General features: G+C 39.1%; 1 protein-coding gene across 3 annotated transcripts in view; it reads left to right on the top strand.

Annotated features, from left to right (window-relative positions):
• Nucleotides 1-24,605, top strand: part of mapkapk5 (MAPK activated protein kinase 5) — a 51,635-nt gene that overhangs the window by 22,882 nt on the left and 4,148 nt on the right. For all 3 annotated transcript variants that reach the window (XM_072248027.1, XM_072248029.1, XM_072248028.1), the window contains 6 exons: nucleotides 1,363-1,452; nucleotides 14,706-14,801; nucleotides 18,643-18,723; nucleotides 21,005-21,192; nucleotides 21,487-21,607; nucleotides 22,026-22,156. In XM_072248027.1, the coding sequence (XP_072104128.1) occupies nucleotides 1,363-1,452; nucleotides 14,706-14,801; nucleotides 18,643-18,723; nucleotides 21,005-21,192; nucleotides 21,487-21,607; nucleotides 22,026-22,156 (707 nt within the window). The remainder of the gene's footprint in view (nucleotides 1-1,362; nucleotides 1,453-14,705; nucleotides 14,802-18,642; nucleotides 18,724-21,004; nucleotides 21,193-21,486; nucleotides 21,608-22,025; nucleotides 22,157-24,605) is intronic.

Genomic DNA, 24,605 nt, shown 5'->3' with positions numbered 1-24,605 from the left:
TAACATATAGTAAAAGCAGGAATGATACGATAAATACACAGCCTATGTAAAGTAGAAATAATGTATGTATAGTATAGTCGGGAAGATGAAGGCAAAACCGATTAGTGGGAAAAAATTCGGCACGTACGCGCATGCGGGCACAGGTGCCCGCACAAGGCTTCATGGTCATGGTAGTCTTTCCAGAGGTAAAGTGTCCCAGGATTTGACTGCTACTTTTGTCCCTTATTTGGGAGTGAGAAAGTTGGCGACCCTAACTGTAAAAGACATGTTGAGGTGAGAACCCTACTTGAACACCCCCCCCCCCCGGTCGGCCGGTCTGCAAGAATATTGTCAATATTAAACCGGTCTGCCATGCAAAAACTGTTGGGGACCCCTGCTCTTACCCATCCACAGTTTAATCAGTTTTGCAGACAGAAGGGTTAGGTGTTCTGCTGCTTTGGCTTTTTGCGTCATTCAGTTTTTACAGCATACTGGTGCCCACATCAAGTTTGCTTTTTATCCATGATGTTTTATGGAGCTCTAACTGTTTGCCTCACTACTACAAAATACGGTATGGAACTAAGAAGGTGGATGATATGTTAGCTGTTGCTGCTAGAGAACTCGGGTACAATAATCAAGATGCCTTTCTGCAGGTATCCAGGGCCAATAAGACCATAAAACAAAAGAGCAGAACTAGGCCAATGGGCCAATCAAGTCCGTTCCACCATTCAGTCATCGCTGATTTATTATCCCCCTCAATCCCATTCTCCTCCCTTCTCTGTGTAACCTTTGCTCTTACTAATTAAGATCCTCTTTCAATACACCTAATGACTTGACTTCCACAACCATCTGTGGCAATGAATTCCACAGGTTTGCCACCCCCTGGCTAAAGAAATTCCCCCTCTTCTCTGTTCCTAAGGGACATCCTTGTATTTTCAGGCTGTGCCCTCTGGACCTAGATTCACCCACTATTGGAAACATCCTCTCCATGTCCACTCTTTCTATGCTTTTCAATATTTGATAGGTTTCGATCAGGAGGATTATTGAGTCCTGAAGAAGGGTCTCACCCTGAAACGTTGACTGTCTATTCATTTCCATAGATGCTGCCTGACCTGCTGAGTTCCTCCAGCATTTTGTGTGTGTTACTTTGTATTTCCAGCATCTGCAGACTTTGTTGTGTTTATGATTTTAAGCTACAGTTGGAATGTGTTTAGGATGGAAAGACTGTATATGTGGTTTCATAAAAGTGTACCCCTTTGTACAGTTGATTTTATTGTTAATGGCAGTACCTTCAGTCCTACTAAGGATTTTTTAACAACTTGTTTATCCTACGTTGATTACTTAAATATTTACAAGTGTCTGTCTGTACTGTATTTTGTGTAGATTGCTCTGGCCATACAGCACTGTCACTGCTTGAATATTGCCCATAGAGACCTCAAACCTGAAAACCTCCTCTTCAAGGACAATTCTCTGGCGAGTATCTGAATCAGCATTTAACCGTTTGAGTAATATCTCTAGTATACCAGATAAATGAGCTTTAATAATGTTGAATTGTTAAATGATAACTGTATCACTGTGAGAAGTCGCAGTTTTAATAAGGACATTATACCTTTGGAAAAATATTGTTAAATTTATTGTCTGTTTATGCTAGAAAGTGTATTTGCTCAGGAAAAAAATGAAAAAAAAAGCTCTGGAAGAATGGAACTTCCCATTTTTTTTGTAGCTTGTAGCAGTATTAATATTATTCTGCTGTTTTTCTCATGTTGAAATTTAAGAAAACTTCAAACGATTTTGGGATCCTGTTTAATCTGTAATTCCACTCCCATGTTCTCTCCATTATCAAAACCCTTTGCATACACCTCATTAATGCAATTATAACATGCATCACATCCCATTCAATAACAGGCCTGATCCAGCAAGCAGATTCCCTTTGGTTTCACTCCAGATTAACTCTTAACCTCTAAATCCTATAATCCTCCAAAAGCTCTGTGTACTAATTTTGCCCTCCAGTGGAAACCCAATGTTCATCTCTCCAGTATGGCATTGTCTTTAGCTATGGTGGCATCAGGCTTAAGAATATCCTTTCTAGAGAATATATCTCTTTAAAGATGCTATTTAAAGTTTTCCCCTTCAACCATATTTTTTTATGATTTAAATTTTATTGAGTTCTTCTACAAATTTTTCCCCGAACGCTTGTCAGTGTTGAAATTATGTAAATCATAGCTTACAGAACATAAAATACTCCTGAAATGATGGTCCCTCCCCCCCCCCCCCCACCACGTTCCTGCAGCCTCTAATTATAATTTGTTTTCCTACCATTATACTTGTCTGGATCCAATTTTGAGAGTGTTTATCCCCAAGTAACCCAAGTGTGTCTCCCAAGACAAAAAGTCTAGGGCAGAAAGGGAGTTGAATACTCGAAACTTTGGATATGTATCATAATCCAAATTCTTGAATGTACTCAGTCCCCTTTATCCGCCTCATAGCGCCAGCATTCAGGGGTGTTTTTCAACCCTAATCTCTGTAACCTTGCTGGAGTCCAGTAGAAACGGTGTAGATTCTTAAACTGAATAAGGCGCACCCTCACGTCTCTTGACATTGTTTTTGACATTTTTACAAATTTTGTCCCACTCCTTTGTCTCAGAAGTCACACTCAGTTCTTTTTCCCATGCTCTTTTAAGTCCCAACAGAAATTAGTCCCTGGAGATTTGTGGTAAAGCTGAATAATAAGTTGAGGCTTCGTGACCTTTACCATATGCAGCCAGTACAGTAGACAGTATCGTAGCAACTTGTGGGGGTTGCTGTGTAGAACCAAAAGTTGTATGTAGCAAATGACGTAGTTGAAGATATCTCCAAAATCGTGACCTAGAGATATCACACTGTTGGGTTACACACATAAAAGTTGCTGGTGAACGCAGCAGGCCAGGCAGCATCTCTAGGAAGAGGTGCAGTCGACGTTTCAGGCCGAGACCCTTCGTCAGGACTGTTGGGTTAATTGGTTAAAAGATTTTAAACTGTCACCATTAATTATTACCATTATTGGTCTCCCAATTTAATTATACCTTTCCCTTGCCATTCCCTCCAGAAGAAGGGACTTATCAATACACAACTTTGGATTCATCCAGATACTTGAGGCTTCATTCAAATATGGATTAAATTTAAATAATCTGGCTAGCTTATTCCAAAACAAATGCATATGCGATATAATTGGGTGAGACCTTGCCTCAGGAGGTAACTTGATAGACAAACATTGTAATGGAGGGATGGGAGAAAGAGCAGAACACTCAATACGATACCAAGGAGGCACTCTCTCCGGAGGGAGAGACCAGTGTGCTAAATGTTTAAGCGTAAAGGCATAGTAATAGTATATTAACTTCGGCAAACCTAAACCCCCCCCCACTTTCAACTGGCAATTGTAATTTGTTAAAGTTTAAGCGTGGGCATTTACCATTCCAAATAAAAGCCTTAATTATTTTATCGAATTGCTTAAAATATGTTAATGGGATTTGAACTGGTAACGATTGGAACAGGTAATTAACCTTTGGAATACAATTCATCTTCAAGGCATTTACTTTTCCCGACATTGACAAATACAATGATGACCATCTGCCTACATCACATGAAATCCTCTGCAATAATGGATCAAAATTTACCTTTACTAAGTTCTTCAGTTGAGGGGGAAAATTAATACCTAAATATTGTATACCCTTCTTTGGCCAGTGAAGTTGACCTGGGTAGAAGGCAGATGCAGGGCACTGTACAGTCAATGGTAGTGCTTCCAATTTTGTCCAATCAACCTCATAACCTGAGAATCTAGAGTAAGACTTTATAATGTTAAAAAGATATGACACCGACCGACTAGGGTCCGACACAAATAATAAAATATCATCCCCATAAAGCATCCAGTTATGAGCCTGTCCTCCCACAGATACCCCTATAAAGTTCTCATTCTCTCTGATGGCTGCTGCCAGGGGCTCCAAAGCTAGACAGAACAACATTGGGGAAAGTGGGGAACCCTGTCGGGTACCCCTTCCCAGAGAGAAGTAAGGTGAAATGTAACCTCTAGTTCAAACTGCTGCTTTAGGGTTATTATATAACAGCCTAATCCATTTTAAAAAGATGAGTCCAAATCCAAAAAATTGAATAATCTTAAACAGATAGCCCCATTCCACTCGGATCAAATGCTTTTTCAGCATCGAGTGAGATAGCTGCTATAGGTGACTGATTATCGGCCACCGGCCACATAATATTCACAAGACGCCTTATATTATTAGATGAGCTGCGGCCCCTGATAAATCCCACCTGATCACTACGTATCAACTGTGTTATTACTGTGTCTAAACAGTTTGCAAGGATCTGTGATAAAATTTTCACATCTATTGGGATTAGAGAAATTGATCTATAATTCTTACATTCACACGGGTCTTTACCCTCTTTCAGAATCAATGTAATTAGCGCTTGTGATAAAGTAGGGGGTAAGTTACCCTGCTCCATGGACTCATTGTACATATTCAGCAGTAGTGGAGCAAGCTCCTCCGCATAGCATTTTTAAAAATTCCGCTGTAAATCCATCTGGGCCAGGAGCTTTCCCAGTCGGTAAGGTCTTAATCACTGATATAATTTTTTCCAGTGTTTTAGCGGAATCAAGGTATTGTTGTTGTTCTTTCGTCAACTTAGGTAACCCTAATGGCCTCAGAAAGCTATCAATTTCTTCCTCACTAGAGTTGGAGGTTGATGTATATAGGTCCTTATAAAACTCTTGGAATGCATCATTAATATCTTTAGCTGTCGTCAGTGTATCACCTGTTGCTGATCTAATAGCTGGGATGATAGGTATTGATTCTCTGTTTTATACACCTTGCCAGAAGCTGCCAACTTTCTCCCCCAATTCAAATTGCCTTTGTCTTGCCCTGAAAAGCCAAAATTCTACTGTCTGGGATAATATTAGATTGTATTGCTATTTTAGCCGTGTTAGTTCTCTCAAATCTTTGGATGACATCCACTGCTTCAATTTTGTCTCAATCTCTTTGATTTTATTTTCTAAGTTTGTAATCTTCTGATTATTCTGTTTTTTTATATAAAAAGTATGTTGAATAGTATATCCCCTCAAAACTGCCTTCAGGGCTTCCCAGTCAGTCCCTGCCGAGGAGGCTGTAGGTGTATTTATCTCTAAACACTCCTTGATTTGTTGTTTCATAGCTTGCCTAAACATAGAATCTTGTAACAACGATGAATTAAATCTCCATCTGTGTGACTGCATTCTCTTATACTGAGGTATTGTCTCTAGACAAACCCAAGCATGATCTGATATTATAATATTACCAATTGCACATTGAGACACAGACTGAATAAGTGACTTGGATATAAGGAAGAAATCAATCCTTGTGTATATTTTATGAATTGCAGAAAAAAATGTGTAATCCCTCCCATTGGGATTCATAAGGCGCCAAACATCCACAAGCCCGAGGGCTTTACACATTTTTTGCACTATCACAGTGAGTTTTGAGGTTCTATATGACAACATCTTACTATGGTTGATGATTGGATCCATTACCAAATTAAAATCTCCCCCAGGTATAATATCATAAGCTCCAGAATGTAACTTTCCTTCAAGATCAACCAAAAAGCCTGCATCTTCTATATTAGGTACATATATGTTTGCTAAAATATGTTGCTTCTGTACTTCTGCCAAAATAATAAGAATTCTCCCCGCTTCATCTTTGGTCTGTTCCTCACATCTAAACTGTAGCTGCCTATTGATAAGTGTTTTAACGCCCTTGCTCTTAGTTAACCCTGCACCATAAAAAAATATGGTCTGTAAACTCCCCAGTAGCTTTACTGATTCCTCTGCTGATAAATGTTTCTGTAGAAATACCACATCCCATTTTTGTCTCTTAAGCTTATTCATTACTTTTCTCTTTTTTTATAAGATTCCCCAGACCGTGAAACATTTTTTTTTTAATTTTATTTTTATTTGGATAAGGAATTCACAAATATCATGTACTTTTTTCACACATATAACCTTTTCCATTTTTTTATATGTATAAAACTACAATTACTTATACATTCTTAAGTACACATTGAGATGATATAAAAGGAAAATAAACATTTAAATAGATAATTATGTACTGTGGTAAATCTAACCTATTAGGCTAAGTAATGGAATTAGTTGTTAAGAAAAATGGTAATAATAGTTTCCATATAACCCTTCTGGACCATTTCCACTGGTCCAAAATGTTGTATATAGCCATTGTAACTATGTATCAACCATTGTAGGTGTTCATATCCTAATTTGTTCATGCTTGCTCCTGCCCGCAGACATAATTATCCAATCCCTATGTACTTATTTACTTAATTTTTTCATTTTTTTTATCCCTTTCCCAAATCTTTCCCTGTACTTGTGTTAATTCTCTATTTTTCAAAAGAAAACAAAAAAAAACAAACATTTAGACTAGGGGTGCTTACGTTAGCAATATTACTGTGTTGATGAGAAGAGCAGTATAAATCATTAGGAGAGTCATCTAAAGTCTACTCGCATTGGGGTTATATATTCAATCCATTTATTCCAGATTTGATAAAATTTTTCTTTTTGAGTTCTCAGGGAGTAAGTCAACTTTTCCATTTTAAATATTTCCAAGATAATTTCGTACCAATCTTCTAATGTAGGTGGTATTGGATGCAGCCATTTTCAAGTGATTGATTTCTTACTTGCCGCTAAGAGGGCCTGCAGCAACTTTATATCTTCCTTCTGTTCAAGAAACAATACATGCCCCAAATAGAGTGTCTCAAAGTTCAGAGGTATCTGGGACCTAAGTACCTTAACTAATGTTCTATGAATACCTTCCCAAAATAGACTTAATTTAGGGCAATCCCAAAAAATATGAAAATGATTTGCCTCCTTGGAGCCGCACCTTCTCCAACACATCACATTTGTATCTTTATATTTTTCCTGATATGGGGTCTTGAAGTATCTTATAATGTTTTTCCAACAATGTTCTCTCCAAGTCAAAGAATTAGTCGAGGACCATTGAAAGCTGCAGATTTTCTCCCAAGCCTCCTCTGAAAGTACCAACCCCGCTTCTTTCTCCCACTTCTCTTTAATATACAGTGTATTTACATTTTAGCATGGGAAAGTGCATTATATAATCGAGAAACTGATTTACTCGGTATTGAACTGCAAGCCGAATTCAGACTCTTGAAAAATTCTAATTCTACTGTTGATAGGTCTGTATATCTACAACTCTGGTTAACATAGTTTCGTACTTGAAGGTACCTAAAAAAAGTCATTATGTTCTAGGCCATGTTTGTCCTGCAGGATTTGGAAACTTTGTAATACTCTTTTATCTATAAATGAGAGGTAGGTTGTAAGACCTTTCTTTATCCATAGCTCAAATCTTTTATCTCCTCTGTTGGGAAGGAATTCGGTATCATATGCACACCATCTAAAGAGTTTTAACATGTTATTAATTCCACATGAATTAACCATCTTCTGCCATATTTTTAATGTAAGATTTATCCAAGTGTTTTTAAATTTTTCCAACTGGGCCATCAATCCTTTGTCAGCTATTGAGGCCTGAAGAGGAAAACTGTCAACTAATCCAAATTCTATTTCCTTCCATCTAGCCTTATATTCCCTATTACACCAATATAACAGAGGGGTTATCTGTGAGGCATAAAAATAATTTCTCAGGCAAGGAAGAACCATACCTCCTCCTTCCTTCCATAACTGTAAGGTGTTATATCGAATTCTAGGTTTCTTTCCTTGCCAAATGAAGCGGGAAATCCATTTGTCCCATTCCCTGAATTGATTATCATCCACCTCCACCGGTAAAGTACGGAAAAGATACAATAACCGAGGAAGAATATTCATTTTTATAGTATTTATCCTTGAATTTAAACTTAAAAAGGGGGTAAGATTCCATCTATGCATATCTGCTTTTATCTCTGAGATTAATGGCCCATAATTTACCTGTGACAGTGTTGAAAGATCCTTCGGCAGGGTTATTCCTAAATATTTTAATGATTTAGCTTCCCACTTAAAATCATATGTATCCTGCAATTTTTTGGATGGTGTATAATTTAGGGACATAACTTGCGTTTTCTTTACATTTATTTTATAACCTGATATTTTCCCAAAGTCATCCAACAGTGTAAACAATCCTATAAATGATTTTTCTGGTTCACTCAGATAGACCAAAACATCATCTGCGAATAACACCACTTTCTGTTCAATCCCTGCCACCTTGATACCTTTTACGATTTCGCTCTGTCTTATTAGTTGGGCAAGCGGTTCAATATATAGCGCAAAAAGGAGAGGAGAAATTGGGCATCCCTGTCTAGTGCCTCTCTCTAAGATGAAGGAGTCAGAGAGGTCCCCATTTATCTTAATTCGGGCTGTAGGGCTGTCATATAGAGTCTGAATTACTTTAATAAACTTTTCTTGAAAGCCGAATCTTCCTAACACTCTGTTATGGAATGCCCAACTAACCGAATCAAAAGCTTTCTCAGCGTCCAATCCTACTACCATTGTCCCTGTCTCGTTCTTATTAACCTGTTCTAATATGTGCAGAGTTCTCCTTATGTTGTCCTGTGTTTGTCTTTGTTGAATAAATCCAGTCTGGTCTAAGTGGATTAGGCCAGGTAAAAGCTTTTCCAATCTGCGCGCTAATATAGATGTAAATAGTTTGTAATCTAAGTTAAGAACACTAATTGGCCGATAATTGCTACATTCTAGTTTATCTTTACCCTCTTTAGCAATAACTGAAATAATCGCTTCTCTCCAGGAAGGTGGAGTTTCTCCTCTCTGCAAGATCCAATTAAAGGTGTTAAGTAGTAATGGGGCTAACTGTGTCTTCAGGGACTTGTACCACTCTGAGGTAAACCCATGTGAACCCGGGGACTTTCCAGCCTTTAACCTAGAGATGGCCACGTTCAGTTCTTTGACAGTTACTGGTTCTAATAAACTTTCATTTTGTAAATCTGTAAGTTTAGGTAGATCTAAAAAATTCAATACACTGTCTATATAGGGCTCACTGGGGGCCCGGGGTTGGGAGTACAGCTCTTGATAATATGTTTCAAAACTCTCTTGAATTTTCCCTATTGTACTCTCTACAAGCTTTGTCTTTGGATTCTTTATTTTATGAATTGTATTGTCTGCTTGTTGTTTTTGTAACTTATATGCTAATAATCTAGCTGATTTACCTTCTACTTCATAATTCTTTTGTCTCAGGTAAAGAAAATTTCTTTGAGTTTCCAACGTATAAATATCGTCAATTTCACTTTGCAATTTCCTAATTTCCTGTTTTCGATTTGAATTACTTTTGTTGCTATCTACAACTTGGAAGTTGTTTTAATTTTCCTTGAAGGTCTGCTAATTTTTGTGCATTGATTTTTTTCATGTGAGTGGTAATGGAAATAATTTTCCCTCTCAGTACAGCTTTCAATGTATCCCATAAGATCACTGGTGATGTTTCTTCCGTGTCATTAAGGTCTAGATATTCTTTGATTTCTCCCCTTAATCTCTCCATTACTTTCGGGTTATTGAGTATATGTGAGTTTAGCCTCCATAGTGTTTTCCTCATTTTCCTTTCCGGGATTAGAGACATAGAGACTGGGCTATGATCCGACAGATCAATTGTTGCAATATTAAGGTTTTTTATCCTGAGTCTATCTGTATTAAAGATAAAGAAATAGTCTATCCTTGAATAGGCTGAATGAGGGAAAGAGTAATATGTATAATCTTTACTAGTAGGGTGTAATTCCCTCCAGACATCTATAATTCCCAACTCCTCCATCAATGAATTCACTTTCCGAGTCAGAGGTTTATTCTGAGTAACTATTCTTGAAGAATCTAATATAGGATTTAATCTAATATTAAAATCACCTCCACAAATTACTACCCCTTGAGAACTGACCATTAGGTCAAAAATGTGTCTATAAAATGACCATTCACAACCTGGAGGAGCATAAACATTCAGCAATGTTATTTCTGTACCTTCTATTCTTCCTGTGATTTTTACGAACCGTCCTTCTTTGTCTCTAGTCTCTATGTTCATAATTAAGAGTACTTGATATTAAAGTAGCTACCCCTCTTTTGTGACTCAATTTATATGATGAATAAAATACATGCTTAAAGCCCATTCTTTTTAATTTTCCATGTTCAGATTGGCTCATATGTGTTTCCTGGAGGAAAGCTATTTGTGCCCTCTCTTTTTTCAATTTAGACATAATCTTATTTCTTTTAATTGGATTCAAAACCCCATTAACATTATAGGAAATTATTTTTACCAATTCAGTTTGCATTTTTCTCTAGTAGAAAAAAAAACTCTCCTTTTCTAACCAAACAGTAAGCAATCCCTTCTCAACAGTAAACCAAGACGTATAACCACACCCTAGACATTTTTGAACGTGTAACATTTGAAAATTTTTCCCGACTTCCCACAGTGAGGCCTGAGCACCGACCCGCCTCAGTTCAGAGGGATAACCTCTATCTTCACCCTGTGTTAGAGGGCCCTCAGCAGTTTGAATAATCATAGAGAATTTTCTCCTATTTATGTCTCGACCATATTGCTATCATTCAAGTTATTCCGTCTAGTTTATTTTCAGTTACCAGTTTTCATTTTACCTTTAAGTCCGATTTACTCTTTTCAGTCATTTCTCTTAATTAATCTGTGTTCTCTGTACATTCGCGTCTGAATATTTGCAGCTTTTCCTTGTAGTTTGACACTCTGGTTCGAGTGGAGCGTCCTTGCCCCACTAACTGCCACGACTTCTGCCGAATCCTCTCCGGTAGCGACTCTGGTTGGGTGATAACTTTAATAGGTAGTCCCCGGTCCGCCAGGTCCAATGTTGCCTCCTCCACCGTAGCGTAAGTTTTTGTCCCTTCGTCGTAAAAGACTCTCAGTCGAGCTGGATACAGGGTCTGGAATCTGATGTTGTTTTCCTTCAGGACTCTCCGTGTTTCCGTATATTCCTTCCGTCTGGCAAGAATCCCCGATGCGTAGTCATGGTCTAAACTGATTTTACAGTTGTTCCACATGAAACTTTTATTTTGCCATGCCCTTTTAAGCACCTCTTCCTTCGTTCTATAACTGAGAAATCTGACCAGAATCGATCTGGGCTGGGCGCTTGCTGGAGGCTGTGGTGCCAACGCGCGGTGAGCTCTTTCTATCTGTAGGTCTTTTGCGGCCGGTATATCAAGGTTCTCTCTAAGTAGCTTCTCCACGAAGGGAATCATCAATCCGGGTTTACCTTCAGTTCCTTCGGAAACTCCGTAAATCCTCACATTTTCCCTTCTTGAGCAGCCTTCTTGATCTATTAGTTTCCACTGGAGCTGGTCTTGCAGCTTCAGCATTTCTGCTATCACTTCCTCTGTGTTTTGTAGCTTCTCTTCAATTCCAACAATCCTCGCTTCGGCTTCATCTATCCGCGAGTTAGTTTTTACTATTTCTCCTTTAATATCTTCCAGCTGTTTGCTGTTATCTTGTCGGAACTCGCGAATCTCTCCGAGAATCAAGGACAGAGTCACCGATTCCCCCTCATTATCTCCGTCCTGGCTTGCCGTGGGGGAGCTAGGCCCGTCGCCTTGCTGCGTCTCTTTATGTTTATCAGCCTTCGGAGCGGACTTTTTAATCTTGGTCTTAGACATCATCCTTGCCCCTTTTATTAATATAGTTATGCAATATTAAGTATTTGTCTAAATTTGATTATGGGGCAGTTTACTTTCTTTTTTGTTGAGAGACCTTTTCCTTACGCCGCCATTCCCTTGATGACCCGGAAGTCCCCCCCCCCCCCCCCGTGAAACATATTTTATCTGAATTAAGAGAAGTCATAGTTAAGACAGACAAAGAAATACATTGCAATATTTTGACACTGACTCATAAACCCCCATTTAAACTGAAAAGTAACAAAATGGCATGTAAAACTCTCCCATGCGCAACAGTGGCCACAGAACACGGCCAAACGTCCCTTCCACAAAGGATTATGGTCCATGAAACACCCAGACCAGTTTTAACTGCTCGGGAACAATGCCGGTGTAATTTCACAGTCAACATAGCACACTAACAGTATGGCAGCCCTAGTGAGACTCAGGTAGCTTCAGTACAATACAATCCGGCAAGATTTAAAAAAAATAACAAACACAACCTGACTCACATCTTGCTCAATTTAACTAGCATAGTTAAACTCCCCCACCTCCTCAGTAAATTTTCTTGCTTTACGTGGGCACTCAAAAAAAACTTGAAACAGTCCTTAATCTCTATTCCTAGCTTGGCTGGGTAAAGCAGTGCAAAGCTCACATTCTGCCCCCAAAGCATCTTCTTACATTCTTTAAACTTTCCTCGTTTTACTTGCGTGGGTCTGGAGAAGTCCAGGAAGATCATCACATGATTGTTGTCCCAGGAAAACTTGCCCTTGACCCTCGTCACTCGCAGCACAAAATCTCGATCCTTTGACCTGAGGAACCTTGCGAGGATAGGCCAAGGCCTATCTCTGGTACTGGGTCTAAGGCCCAGCACTCTGTGTGCACGTTCTATTTCAAACTTTTCCTCCCAATCACCGACAAGCTCCGAGACTAGTTTATCCATGAACGCGATGATCCTGCCCTCTTTTCCTTCGGGAATGCTGATGAATTGGAGATTGTTGTGCCGATTACGGTTCGCCATGTCCTCCAGTTTATCCGTTAGCTGGTCAATATCCGCTTTGGTAGCCAACGGGTTGACTTCTCATTCCCTATCTGCCGCTTCTTGATAGTCAACCGTTTCTTGACATCTGCAAGCCTGGTTATCAGCGATGACAGCTTTGACTCCACTAACGATGTAGGTCGGCACATATCTTCAAGGCCTACCAGGTCATCCGAGATTTTTTTCAAAGCCACATATATGTCAGCCAAATCATGACTCGCCTCATGTTGGTCTCCCTCAGACGATGGTCCTCCGCCATTTTGATCAGAGGCCGTCTGCCCGGAGCACTGCGACCTCAAATGCCTCTTAATATCTCCAGAAGCCTTCATTTTAAGTTGTTTTGGCATCTTACACAAACAGTAACACTTTAGAGCTGCAACAGTGATAAAATAGACTGTGAAAGCAAATTTTTAAAGGATAATTATATACCACCAGCGTGGAACACTGTTCTAAGCAGCCGTCTCTGTCATTGCGTCACGTGACTTCTTAACCATACTTTTGGTCATTTCACTGTGGCCTGGTGTAAAATTTTGAATGATACCAGTTCAGTAAGCTATCTTGGAACATTTAAGTGGGAGGTGCAAGATCTGGTCAGAATGGGGTGTGGCCAGGTTAGAGGCTAATGAATCGGGGGTGCATTTGTGTTTGTGGTCGGAGAGAGGGTGAAAGAATCAGGCCGGGAAACTGCATTTTGATGTGAGAGGCACAGCTTCACCTGCCTTGGAGACTCATCTCTGAGAAGAGCAGAAGGCGATACAAGTAAGTCCATAGGGAAATTTAAACCTAAAGTGAGCACAGCATACAAACATGATAGAAACACGATGTCCTGATCATATTGTGGGTGTGAAAAGTGTAGAATATGTATTATATAAATATAGATAGTTAATATTCTTCCCAAAATTGATTATCTTTTTTAATGTCATAAGTAGCAGCATACTAAATCTTGGTCAGAATGTTACTGGAAGAGATACAAGAAAAGCAGATGCTGAAATCTGGAGCAACAATCAATCTGCTGAGGGAACTCGGCAGCATATGTGGAGGAGGAGGGAAAGAGGAAGGAATTGCTGATGTATTGGGTTGAAACCTGTTGTAGCAAATTGTTTGTTACTAGAAGACATTCCTAATTGGGTGAGGACAGCCATTTGGGGTGGGGAGGGGGAATGGAATTCTTCACAATACTTTGCTAATGGCAGTGAAGTTTTTTTAAAATGCTGATCAAGTTTTATGGTGAGATCGGTGTACTTCCACTTGATGCCTTCAACTTGCCCAAAATAAAATGGTGACATTATTTATTTTGGTCTTTATGAAAATGTAAGGATCATCTTGTTACGTTTATTATTTGTATGCAAAAGATCAGAAGGTTTCTGTTCACTTTTAATTATTTGTATCCAGGAAAATTGGCATCCATGTTTCATACTTTCCTGTTATTAATAGGCCTATGTTTGTGCCGTAGAGTCTTCTACGTTGTTTGAATCGTATAGGAATCATATTTGTACTATGTTAAATTAGAATGTAAATTTAGCTTCTCTGAGCACTGATTTTTAACTTGAAAGCAAGTATATAGAGTAACTTTACTAACTGTAGATGATTTTTTTTAATGCTCAAGACATTGACCACTGGAATGGTATGCTGATAAAATATTTACATCTAGGCAGGAGCACAAATGTATTGGTTGGAATAGAAAACCTCCATAATTTTTTGAAATCTGATGAAACTTTAAAAAAAATAGTGCTGAGAAAATGGGACCCATGCAATTTAGAACAAAGTAAATTTATTGAGATTTAGTATTGCACAGGCCCTTCTGGCTCTTCAAATCACACGCACAGCAACCCCCGATTTAACCCTAGCCAAATCACAGGACAATTTACAATGACCAATTTGGGTATATGGGAGGAATCAGAGCACCCGGAGGAAACCCAAATGAGAGAGCATGGTATTATGGTAACGAGTGTTGGACTGCATATCCCCATGATCTTTTAATATATAGTATGCTGATTATTTTGTTTTCCGTTCCTGGCTTTGATGCATAGTTCTTTCATCTTGTAGGATGCACCAGTTAAACTATGTGATTTTGGATTTGCTAAAATCGATCATGGGGATCTGATGACACCACAGTTCACTCCGTATTATGTAGCACCTCAGGTAAGTGTGTGTGCGTGTTGTTGTTAAGCAAGCCTTCCAGATCAAGAAAGTCTTCCACTCTGCCTTTGTGGGCTCTGAAGAGGCTAGTGAGGATAACGTGAAAGCCACAGACTCGTCCACAGTTGAGGCAGCACATGGGTGGGTGATGTGGGAGTCGGTTTGCTCCTTCCACCATTTTACACTGGGCTTCTCAATGAATAGACCCTGTTCCTGTTACTATAGGAATTCTTCTTCTTGATTTTGAGCTTTTGTAGGTGCCATGGAGTAAAGGGGATATTGTATTTCTTCAGGGAAGCTTTTAATTCATCTTGGAATGTGTTCCACATCCACCTATAATTTCTTTGCATTACAGCAGGTGGAATTGATTGTTTTGTGAGTCCAGTGTTAGGCATGCAAATGACATGGCCTGCTCATTGCAGAGAACTGAATGTACCCAGTGCCTCAGTGCTGGGGATTTAGGCTAGGGAGAGCTGGCCATTTGGTAGATTATTGGAACATTATTTGTAAAACCTGCAGCTCTGAGGCTCTTCCTGATGACTGTTGGCCTCACGTGCTTTAGTAGTTAGACATCTGGGGCATGTTCATCTTGGTTACCAGTCTCAGATTTGGAAGATGGTGTGTACTAGTGATACTTCGCATTTATTTAGGGCAGGAAGCAATGCAACATACTGGAACTTTTTCAATTGACCACCAACTAGAAAGGGTAATGCTATCATTTCCAAATAATGTGTTCATGAACCAACTATAATCTCAGTAAGATTGATAAATTAATACTACTTAAAAGCAACTTTGTAGATTGACCTAGCCAAAAAAAATTAAAATAAAGCTAGATTTCATACGAGCTCTTGTAACCATATAACCATATCTAATGAAATGACAAAAATCCTTACTGAATCATGGCTAATGATTTCTCGCTTTTGAGAAATAAGAGTGGAAATGGGCAGAGGTGGGGAATCAAGCCCTGGGGATTCAGATACCTGCTATGACATCTAATACCTCCTGCGTTGTGATGTTAATTGTTCTAGAATTCTTACATCCTCCTCCTTGAATTCTCCAACTACTGTGTCCTTCTTTAGGGTGAGTACAGATGAAGAAGCTTATCCTTACTCTTGAGATCTGTTGGTCAGGAAGTCAGAGATCCAATTGCAAAGGGAGGTGTAGAGTCCCAAGTCTAGGAATTTGGAGATGTTTGCTTGGAATTATAGTATTGAAAGCCCAGCTGTAGTCAATAAACAGTAGTTTAACGTAGGTGGTCTTTACAGAACAGTTGCTCCAGAGATGAGTGTAGATCCTTGGAGATGGCATCTGCTGCCATGGTCTTATTTCAGGGTTAGGTGAATTTCAATGGACTGAGATTGTCTGGAAGGCTGAACTTAATGCAGATCATTACTAGCCTCCTGAAGCACTTTACAATGGTGGTTGTCAAAGACATTGGGCAGTAGTAATTAAGGCACATTACCTTGTATTTCTTAAGTATAGGGGTTATAGTGGTCTTACTAATGCAGATGGGAATCTTAGATTGAAGCAGGAAGAGGTTAAAAATATCTGCTATTACCCCTGCCACCTGATCTAAGACCGTGGCCAGGGACACCAGATGCACTCTACGGGTTCACTCACTGGAGGACTGATCTTACAGTCACACTGGTGACTAGGTTTAGGTGTATTGGAGGCTGTCAGGGTGAGTTGTGGCGTTCTAATTTCTTTCGGTTCAAAACGTGCACAGAGCGCATTCGTGTAATCAGGAAGGGATGTACTTTGGCAATGCTGCCTGACTTGTAGCCCATTCTGGGACCTGGTCTGGGACTCGATTTTGGACTGATATTATCTCTAGGCATTCCTGATAGCTTTACAGCGACCATATCTTGATTTCTTGTAATGGTCAGGGTCAACTGATTTGAACACTGCAGTCCTAGATTTCAGAAGGGGGTGGTTCTCCTGGTTTGTCCATGGTTTCTGCTTTGGTACACATTCATCAATGTACATGTGAGAAAATATGGGATGGTGGTGACATACTCAATCTAGGCTGGCTGCTGAGTCATTGAACATAGGCCAGTCTACTGATTCAAAACAGTCATGTACTTGAAGCTCATCTACTGTATTTCCTCAGACTAGCACTGAAAACTTTCTTTACTGGGCCTCAAATTTCAGCTCTGTTTATAGGGATAAGGAGCAGATCTTGGTGGTCTGTTTTGCCAACAGTGTGGACAGGGAGAGGTTTGGTAGGCATCTTTGGTAGCAGTGATCAAGGAAGGTATTTGAGGCCCCGTGGGACAGGACACAAGCTGTTAGCATTTTGGTAACACACTTCTGAAGCTGGATTGGTAGAAGTCGCTGCCAGTGATGAAGTGGGCCTCGAGGTGTCCCATCACAAGCTTGTTGAACACAGTATAGTTCATTGAGTGCAGGTTTCATAACTTCCTGGGATAGGATGTAGAAGTACCATCAGGATAGCTGAAGTGTACTCCCACAGTAGGTAGAATGGGCAGTATTTTGCCATTAGATATTCCAAGCTGGGTCAACAGGAACTTGCTAAGACTGTCATGACTGAGCACTACGTCTCTCAGAAGAAAGTCCCCCACATTTTAATCAAATTGGAAGTAATTTTTTTGTGGTATATTTTTACATGCAATACCACAGAGTAAGTAAGCCAATGTTCGCTTCATAGGAAAGCTGAACCAGCCAGAATAGATGTATCAAAATTCAAAGTAAATTTATTATCAAATGACATATATGTCACCATATACAACCCTGAGAATCATTTTGTTGTGGGCATACTCAATAAATCCATAATAGAATAATAATCGCTCGGAGAAAGCAACGCAGTGGACTTTTAACATCGTAAACCAGCAAGTTGCTTGTTATGTCTCCCCTCTCTCTGTGAAAGGGAAACATCCCTTTCTCCCTTATCAGGGAGAGAGAGAGAGCCTGCAGTATGTCAAATACCGGGTGAACAAGTAGCCTTTGGAGTACTAAAGTCTGTGTCTTTGCTGTTACTTTGCTGCACACTTGAGTGCTCGGTGGTGGGTGCGGATGCTTTTTTTTGGCTGGGGGTGGGGGAATCGTTGCTTTACTGCTGCTTACGCCTGGGGGTGGACTTCTGGGTTCTCACGTTTAACAGTCATTCATTCTTTGGGGGAACTCCTGCTTCGTGGATGGTTGCGAAGAAAAATGCATTTCAGGGTGTATATTGTATACATTTCTCTGATATTAAAATGTACCTTTGAAACCATATTAGAGTCAATTAAAGACTGCACGAACTTTGATGTTCAGCCAGTGTGCAAAAGACACAAACTGTGCAAATTCAAAAAGAAAGAAAGAAAAATAATAATAATAAATAAGCGTGACTATTGCGAACATGAGATGGAAAGAGTCCTTAAAAGTGAGTCCAAGTCTCTTCAGGCAAGAGTTGGTATGCTTCATCACCAGCCTCTCAAAACACTTCCATCACTGTAGATGTAAGTGCTACTGGACGATAGTCATAGAGGCTGGTTACCACATCCTTCTTGGGTACTGGTATAATTGAAGCAGGTGGATACCTTAGACTACTTAAATGAGAGGGATTAAAAATACCGGTGAACAGGTCTACAGTACTCCTATACTTTTGACAGTTTGTGCATGCCTTCAATAATTTACTAGTCACTACATCTCTAATTTGTTTCTTTATTCTGCAGCCCCCTCACCACTATTCTTTAAATACAACAGGGTCTTTTTAAACAAGGTTTTCCTCTGTATTTTAAATTCTTCAACGTACTTTATTACTATTGAAATGGGGTTCTACTTTTAAATTTTGTGATCCATGATAAATTTCTCAATTTTAATCTTCTTACTCTTTTTGATGCAGGTATTGGAGGCACAGAGGAGACATCAGAAAGAGAAATCTGGAATAATACCTACCTCGCCAACTCCTTACACGTACAATAAGGTAATTCCTTACCACTTTGAACCAGAATGGGCAGGCTCACTTGTTAAATGGTGGAAATGGAAGTTTATTTTTCTTCCTGTTGTAAAGTGCATTATGTGGAAATGAGATAAATGTGTAGTTTTCCACAGTGTAGTCATTCTGTCCTATTTCATTTGCCATCCCATTTTCCATTGTCCTTTTACGCCCCACTGTCCCAAATTGGAACAATTTTTAGCTGTGATTCCATAGTAGTTTTGGTAATCTCAGGCTGGCATTGTGTGTTTGGAGAGTCCTTTCTTCCAACCCTTCTCTCCTTGGTAGCCAGAGGAACAGGTAAGTGAGACATCTTGAGATGTAGACAAAATGCTGGAGGAGCTCAGCAGGTCTGGCAGCATCTGTGGAGAGGAATGAGAGTCTCAGCCCGAAATGCCGACTCTTTATTCTTCTCTATAGCTGCTGCCTGACCCACTGAGTTCCTCCAGTACATTGTATATGTTACTCTGGTTTTTCAGCATCTGCAGAATCTCTTGTGTTTGTGATCCTGAGCTGCGGTTTCATGTTGCCCAGCTTCCATGTAAACGGGTGAGTATTCTGAAAGATTTGAATATTATTTAAACAAGGAAATGGTTAAACATGCTGTTTTGATGCGAAGCATCAACCTTGCCTCTTTAGTGACCACTTAATCTCTTCAAAATTTAATCCCTCAAAATAAGGATGTTTCAAAACAATACAGCAGATTCCAGTCAATGTGGACACATCAGGATCGGTATATTTTGGCCCAATTGAGCTGCTGCCCCAATTAGCTGAAGTTTCATTGAAATAGTTAAAGGGTACAAAAGAGATAAGCTACCATTTAACTGAGTAAAATTTATGTATTTAAATAAAATACAGAACAAATTAGAACACTACCAATATGTCTACAGTACTAGACAATTGTCTATTAGTTCCTAATAGTTATCGACAGAGGAATTCATCTGCCGTATTCTTTTGATTGACCATAAATGAACAAAATCTGCGGAGACACCTAGTCCCTACCTTCATACAATGCTTTAGACAATTGCATCCTCCATATTTTCATTTTCATTGTAACATTCAACATGATTGTCGATACCTTCATAATTCCCAAATTGCTGAATTTGTGAAATTGTCTCACTTTCACTCCAGGCTATTTCTTGCATCTCCAATCCTGATGCTTAAAACCACAGCAAGCAAAACAATTTTGAATTGTCTTGCAGCTTATTTCTCATCAACTATCAGCAACACAAATCGCTGCTTTTTGAATACAAACACACATGACTGACGCTATTTAAAAACTGATCATTTAACAGCCACACAAGTTCGTGCAACTGATGCTAGTTTAAAACTGTTCGGCAACAGTCTCCTGTCCCAATTAAGCAACGTAGTGTCTCTTAAAAGAAAAGAATCTCAGCTAATTTTCTTGATTTAGTTTTTGTTCTTTAAGAGTTGTTACAAATGAACGGCTGTTCTGATTAAATAGTGGCCCAATTAACTGGAATCCACTGTATTTAAATAAAATTTAGAGGTTTATTTAAAAGTGACAAGTAAAAGTAAGTTACTGAAGCCTCCCTAAAGCAGCATGTTTTGCATAATGTAAAACGAGTCAGGTTTAACATACTGTATAAATACACTATTTTGTGGGCTATTCAGAAAATAATTAGTGTTTAGCACCTGTTATGGATTACAGTAACATTGCTGAGCCCAACTAGGCACCTTCTGCCTATCTATTTCTTTGATACCCTTTTACAAAATCAAATCTAATTCATTAAAAATATTTCAGTACAAGTCTTAGCATGAGGCAATATTATTTTTTTCATTTCCAGCTAATAAACATAACTAAAATCATACAATTTTAATTAAAATATATTTTTGTATGCTAATCATTTCACTTGTATCTCTGATGCAGTCTGGTGATATTTTGAAAAATGTCCAGTAACACACTGCAAATAGTGAAGGCTACGGAAACAGGTGGTTGTAAGTTTCCCTTCCCACCCCTCCCCGCACCAATTTGATGTGTTCTCAATCTTGAAAAAGGGGCTGTAGGTAGTGCTAAGCAAATCAAAAATGGGAATTTTCTACAGGAAAATAGGAAAGCCTTGTAGGTCACATGTTCCTATCCTACCCAGCACCATTGATACAGACCTGAGCGATGGCTAACTAGCTTCCGCCCAAGTGGTGTTGGGAGAGATCGTTAGCACATTCACCAAGGGAACCCCAAGATATAATCCCATACTACTTTATAAATGGCATTTTTCTATATAAAAACTTTTTTTGTTTATGCCAGAGCTGTGACCTGTGGTCGCTGGGTGTAATTATTTACGTGATGCTATGTGGATATCCACCGTTTTATTCCAAACATCACAGCCGGACAATCCCAAAGGACATGCGAAAAAAGATCATGACGGGAAGTTTTGAATTCCCAGAGGAAGAGTGGAGTCAGATATCCGAGATGGCAAAGGACATTGTGAGAAAGTGAGTTGAATAGCTGGGTCTCTGTTGTATAGTAGGTCTAGTCTGAGGTAGTATTGGAGACATTGTAGAGAAATTTGTAACAATGAATCAACCGGACAAAATATTGGTGGACCTTACATTCAGCAAACCTTTCTGTTATTGGACATATATTACAGTCAACTGGTGTTTGGTTGTTTTCTGGTTGGAATTGGTAATCTGATTGTAATATGCTTTTTCTTTACTAATAGAAATAGTCTTGTGGACTCGGTTCCTTTTTGAATGCTGGTTTCACTGTTAAATTGTTCCCTTCCGCAGATTGCTGAAGGTGAAACCAGAGGAGCGGCTCAATATTGAGGGGGTGCTGGATCATCCCTGGCTGAACTCCACTGAGGCTTTAGATAACGTTCTCCCATCTTCTCAAATGATGATGGATAAGGTAAATCGATTAGGTCACAGCTAGCGGCTAGTATTTTATTTAGTATTTGTGGTGCAGGCTGAAATGTGCAGAGATGTGTGTGTTATTGAAGAGTTAGTATTTTTCATATCACTTAAACCAAGATGGTAAACTCATGTAATGTCTAACCTTGAAATTTGTACTTCAAAGTCAGAGCCTGTGACAAAATTTAGGATAAGGGATTCCTGGACTTTTGTCAAGTTTTAAACCAGAGAAATTGATTCCTCTAAGACTTTTTGTTCCTCTTGTTGAAATTCATTGGAGCCTCTTCTCAAGTTTCCTTCAGGCAGAAATTTGTGTGGCAGTCATTGCATCTGCTTGCAGGGTCGTATCGTCCCTCTGCTTGTCTGTTATTGTCTTGTAACAGAGCGTGTGTTGATGGTGAATCTGTGTATTACAGGCAATGGTTGCTGGGATCCAGCAGGCTCATGCAGAACAGCTGGCCAGTATGAGAATTCAGGATCTGAAAGTGAGCCTTAAACCTCTAAACTCTGTTAATAATCCAATTCTTCGCAAGAGGAAACTGCTGGGGTAAGTTGTACTGAATGTAATGTATATGGCTCAGACATACTGGGTGATGAGATATCTTGGTGAAGCTATAGTGGAATTTCTGTTTGGTGCTCGGCATTGTGAAGATACCATGCAAATTTTCTTTACAGTATTTGGCAATGAAGCCTACCATCTGTTCTTTTGCTGTGCCAAACTTCGTAAAGTTCTACATTAAAATTGAGCACAGGGGAGCAAATAGTTGGAATAATATTTCAAGCAATTTGAGCGCATTTTTAGAGTGTGTGTTTATTTTAGGTTTCCAGTATCTGCAATTGTTTTTTTTATGTTTTAATTTACTGCAACATTCTGACTGATCACATCTCCCAGTTCATATACTGATAGATGTATGCCCTCTCCCCTTCAGAGAAAGATCACAAAGGAAGCGGGCTGAGTGACGAGCCCTGGAGTGCAGGATGGTTACAAATATAATAATATTTGACCTCTGTTAACTGACTTCTATGAATTTCTTAGTTTGGCTCAGTATGATGACTATGATGACAGTAGAGTGATTGGAAAATCAGCTGGATAAGTTTGTTAGGACAAGATGTGAATGTTGCATTGACTTTCACATTTTAAAATTCTTAAGCATTCATGTTGATAAAGGACATGTAAAATACTTTTTTCCCCAAACAAGGCATTTTTTTTGTACTGACAAATTAGGAGCATACAAAACAATTGCTTTCCCCATGTTATCGAAATTAATGAATGTCCAGTGTGCCAGGGAAATGTTTCTCTCTGCATCAGGTGAATATTGTGACACAGGGTCCACGGATCCCTTGTAATGGAATTGGTCCATGGCATAAAAAGGGCTGGGAATCCCTGATTGTAGGCATGCTATGTTGGTGCTGTAATGTGTAGTGACACTTGCATATGCCATTTGTTAACACAGATGACACATTTTACTGTATCTTTCGATGTATGTGCGATAAATAAATCTAAATCTAATCTTTTGGCAGCATTATTTAAAATGTGCTGAAACAAATTCAGCTCTTATTTTAGATGAAATAAATCTGGTGTATTCCTGCTTTCTTGTTCCTCTGTGCTAGAATTTGATTAAATAGTTCGATTGTGATGTGCCTAGGTAGTTCCCTGTGTTTCTTTCCTTTGCCATTCTCTTCCCCACCCAGAACAATTTTTTTCCCACTTTTCAATTTGGAATTGGAATTAGTTTGCAAAGAAATAGTGTTGTGAAATCTGGAAGACAAATAATACGAATCATTCTGTGAATAGCCAATTAATGTATTATACACCAGTCAGAATAAGAACAAAATTCAAAGTAAATTTTATTATCAATGAACATTTGTCACCATATACAACCCTGAGATTCATTTTCCTGCGGGTATACTCGCTAAATCTATAGGATAATATCTGTAACAAGATCAATGAAAGATCAATCAGAGTGCAGAAGACAACGAACTGTGCAAATGCAAATATAAATAAATAGCAATAAATAACAAGAACATGAGATAAAGAGTCCTTCAAGTGAGCTAATTGGTTGTGGGAACATTTCAATGATGAGGCAAGTAAGTGTAGTTATCCCTTTTGTTAAAGAGCCTGATGGTTGAGGGGTAGGAACTGATCTTGAACCTTGTGGTGCGAGTCCTGGTGGGGATCTCCGATGATGGGTGCTGCTTTCCTACGATAGTGTCATCCAGATGTGCTCAATGGTTGGGAGGGCTTTAGTAAAAGACTTTTTTTTGCATAAAATCACACTTGGAAGAATATTAAATTTACAAGTGGATTAATTTTACGGATATTCATCATCCAATTTTGATTTATTTTGTTGTATTTGGAGTTGTACAAAAAGGGTTGTGAATAAGAGATGCTGTGGTTTGTCTACATTCCCTGCTGAGATCAGAATTATTTGTTCCTAAATATTGAAGTACACATCGTTAAACTGAGCATCCTTGTGTAAGCTATACAGATCACACGTTCATAGGTTTTATTATTTGTGCTAGATTAGTTGATCTTGCACAGGACAGCAGTTGGAAAACTGCAGTTCGCTTAAGCATCCCATGGGTAGGAAGATCTAAATCAACCAAAGATCCTACTTTTTGCTGCTGTTGAGTTGGGTTGCTGGAAAGTGTGTCTCTTTTTTTTGGCAGGATTGGCTTGGCTGTGATGCATTTTCTGGTCAATTATTTTCTGACTGTCATCTTTAATTTTGCTCATGAAGTGTAGGTCAATGTAACCATATCCATAAACACACGAGAGTCCGCAGATGCTGGAAATCCAGAACAGTGTGCACAAAATGCTGGAGAACCTCCCATCGAGCAGCTTCCATGGAAAGGAATGAACAGTCGGTATTTCAGAATTGATGAAGATCTCTGCCAGAAACATCAACTGTTTATTCCTCTCCATAACCTGAGTTCCCAAAGGCCTTCTGTGTTTCTCGAACCATATCCATTATGCATTCAGGAAAGAAGAGGAC

This window comes from Mobula birostris, chromosome 31 (assembly GCF_030028105.1).
Source record: "Mobula birostris isolate sMobBir1 chromosome 31, sMobBir1.hap1, whole genome shotgun sequence".
Taxonomy (NCBI): domain Eukaryota; kingdom Metazoa; phylum Chordata; class Chondrichthyes; order Myliobatiformes; family Myliobatidae; genus Mobula; species Mobula birostris.
This window is presented reverse-complemented; position numbering and strand designations above follow the sequence as displayed.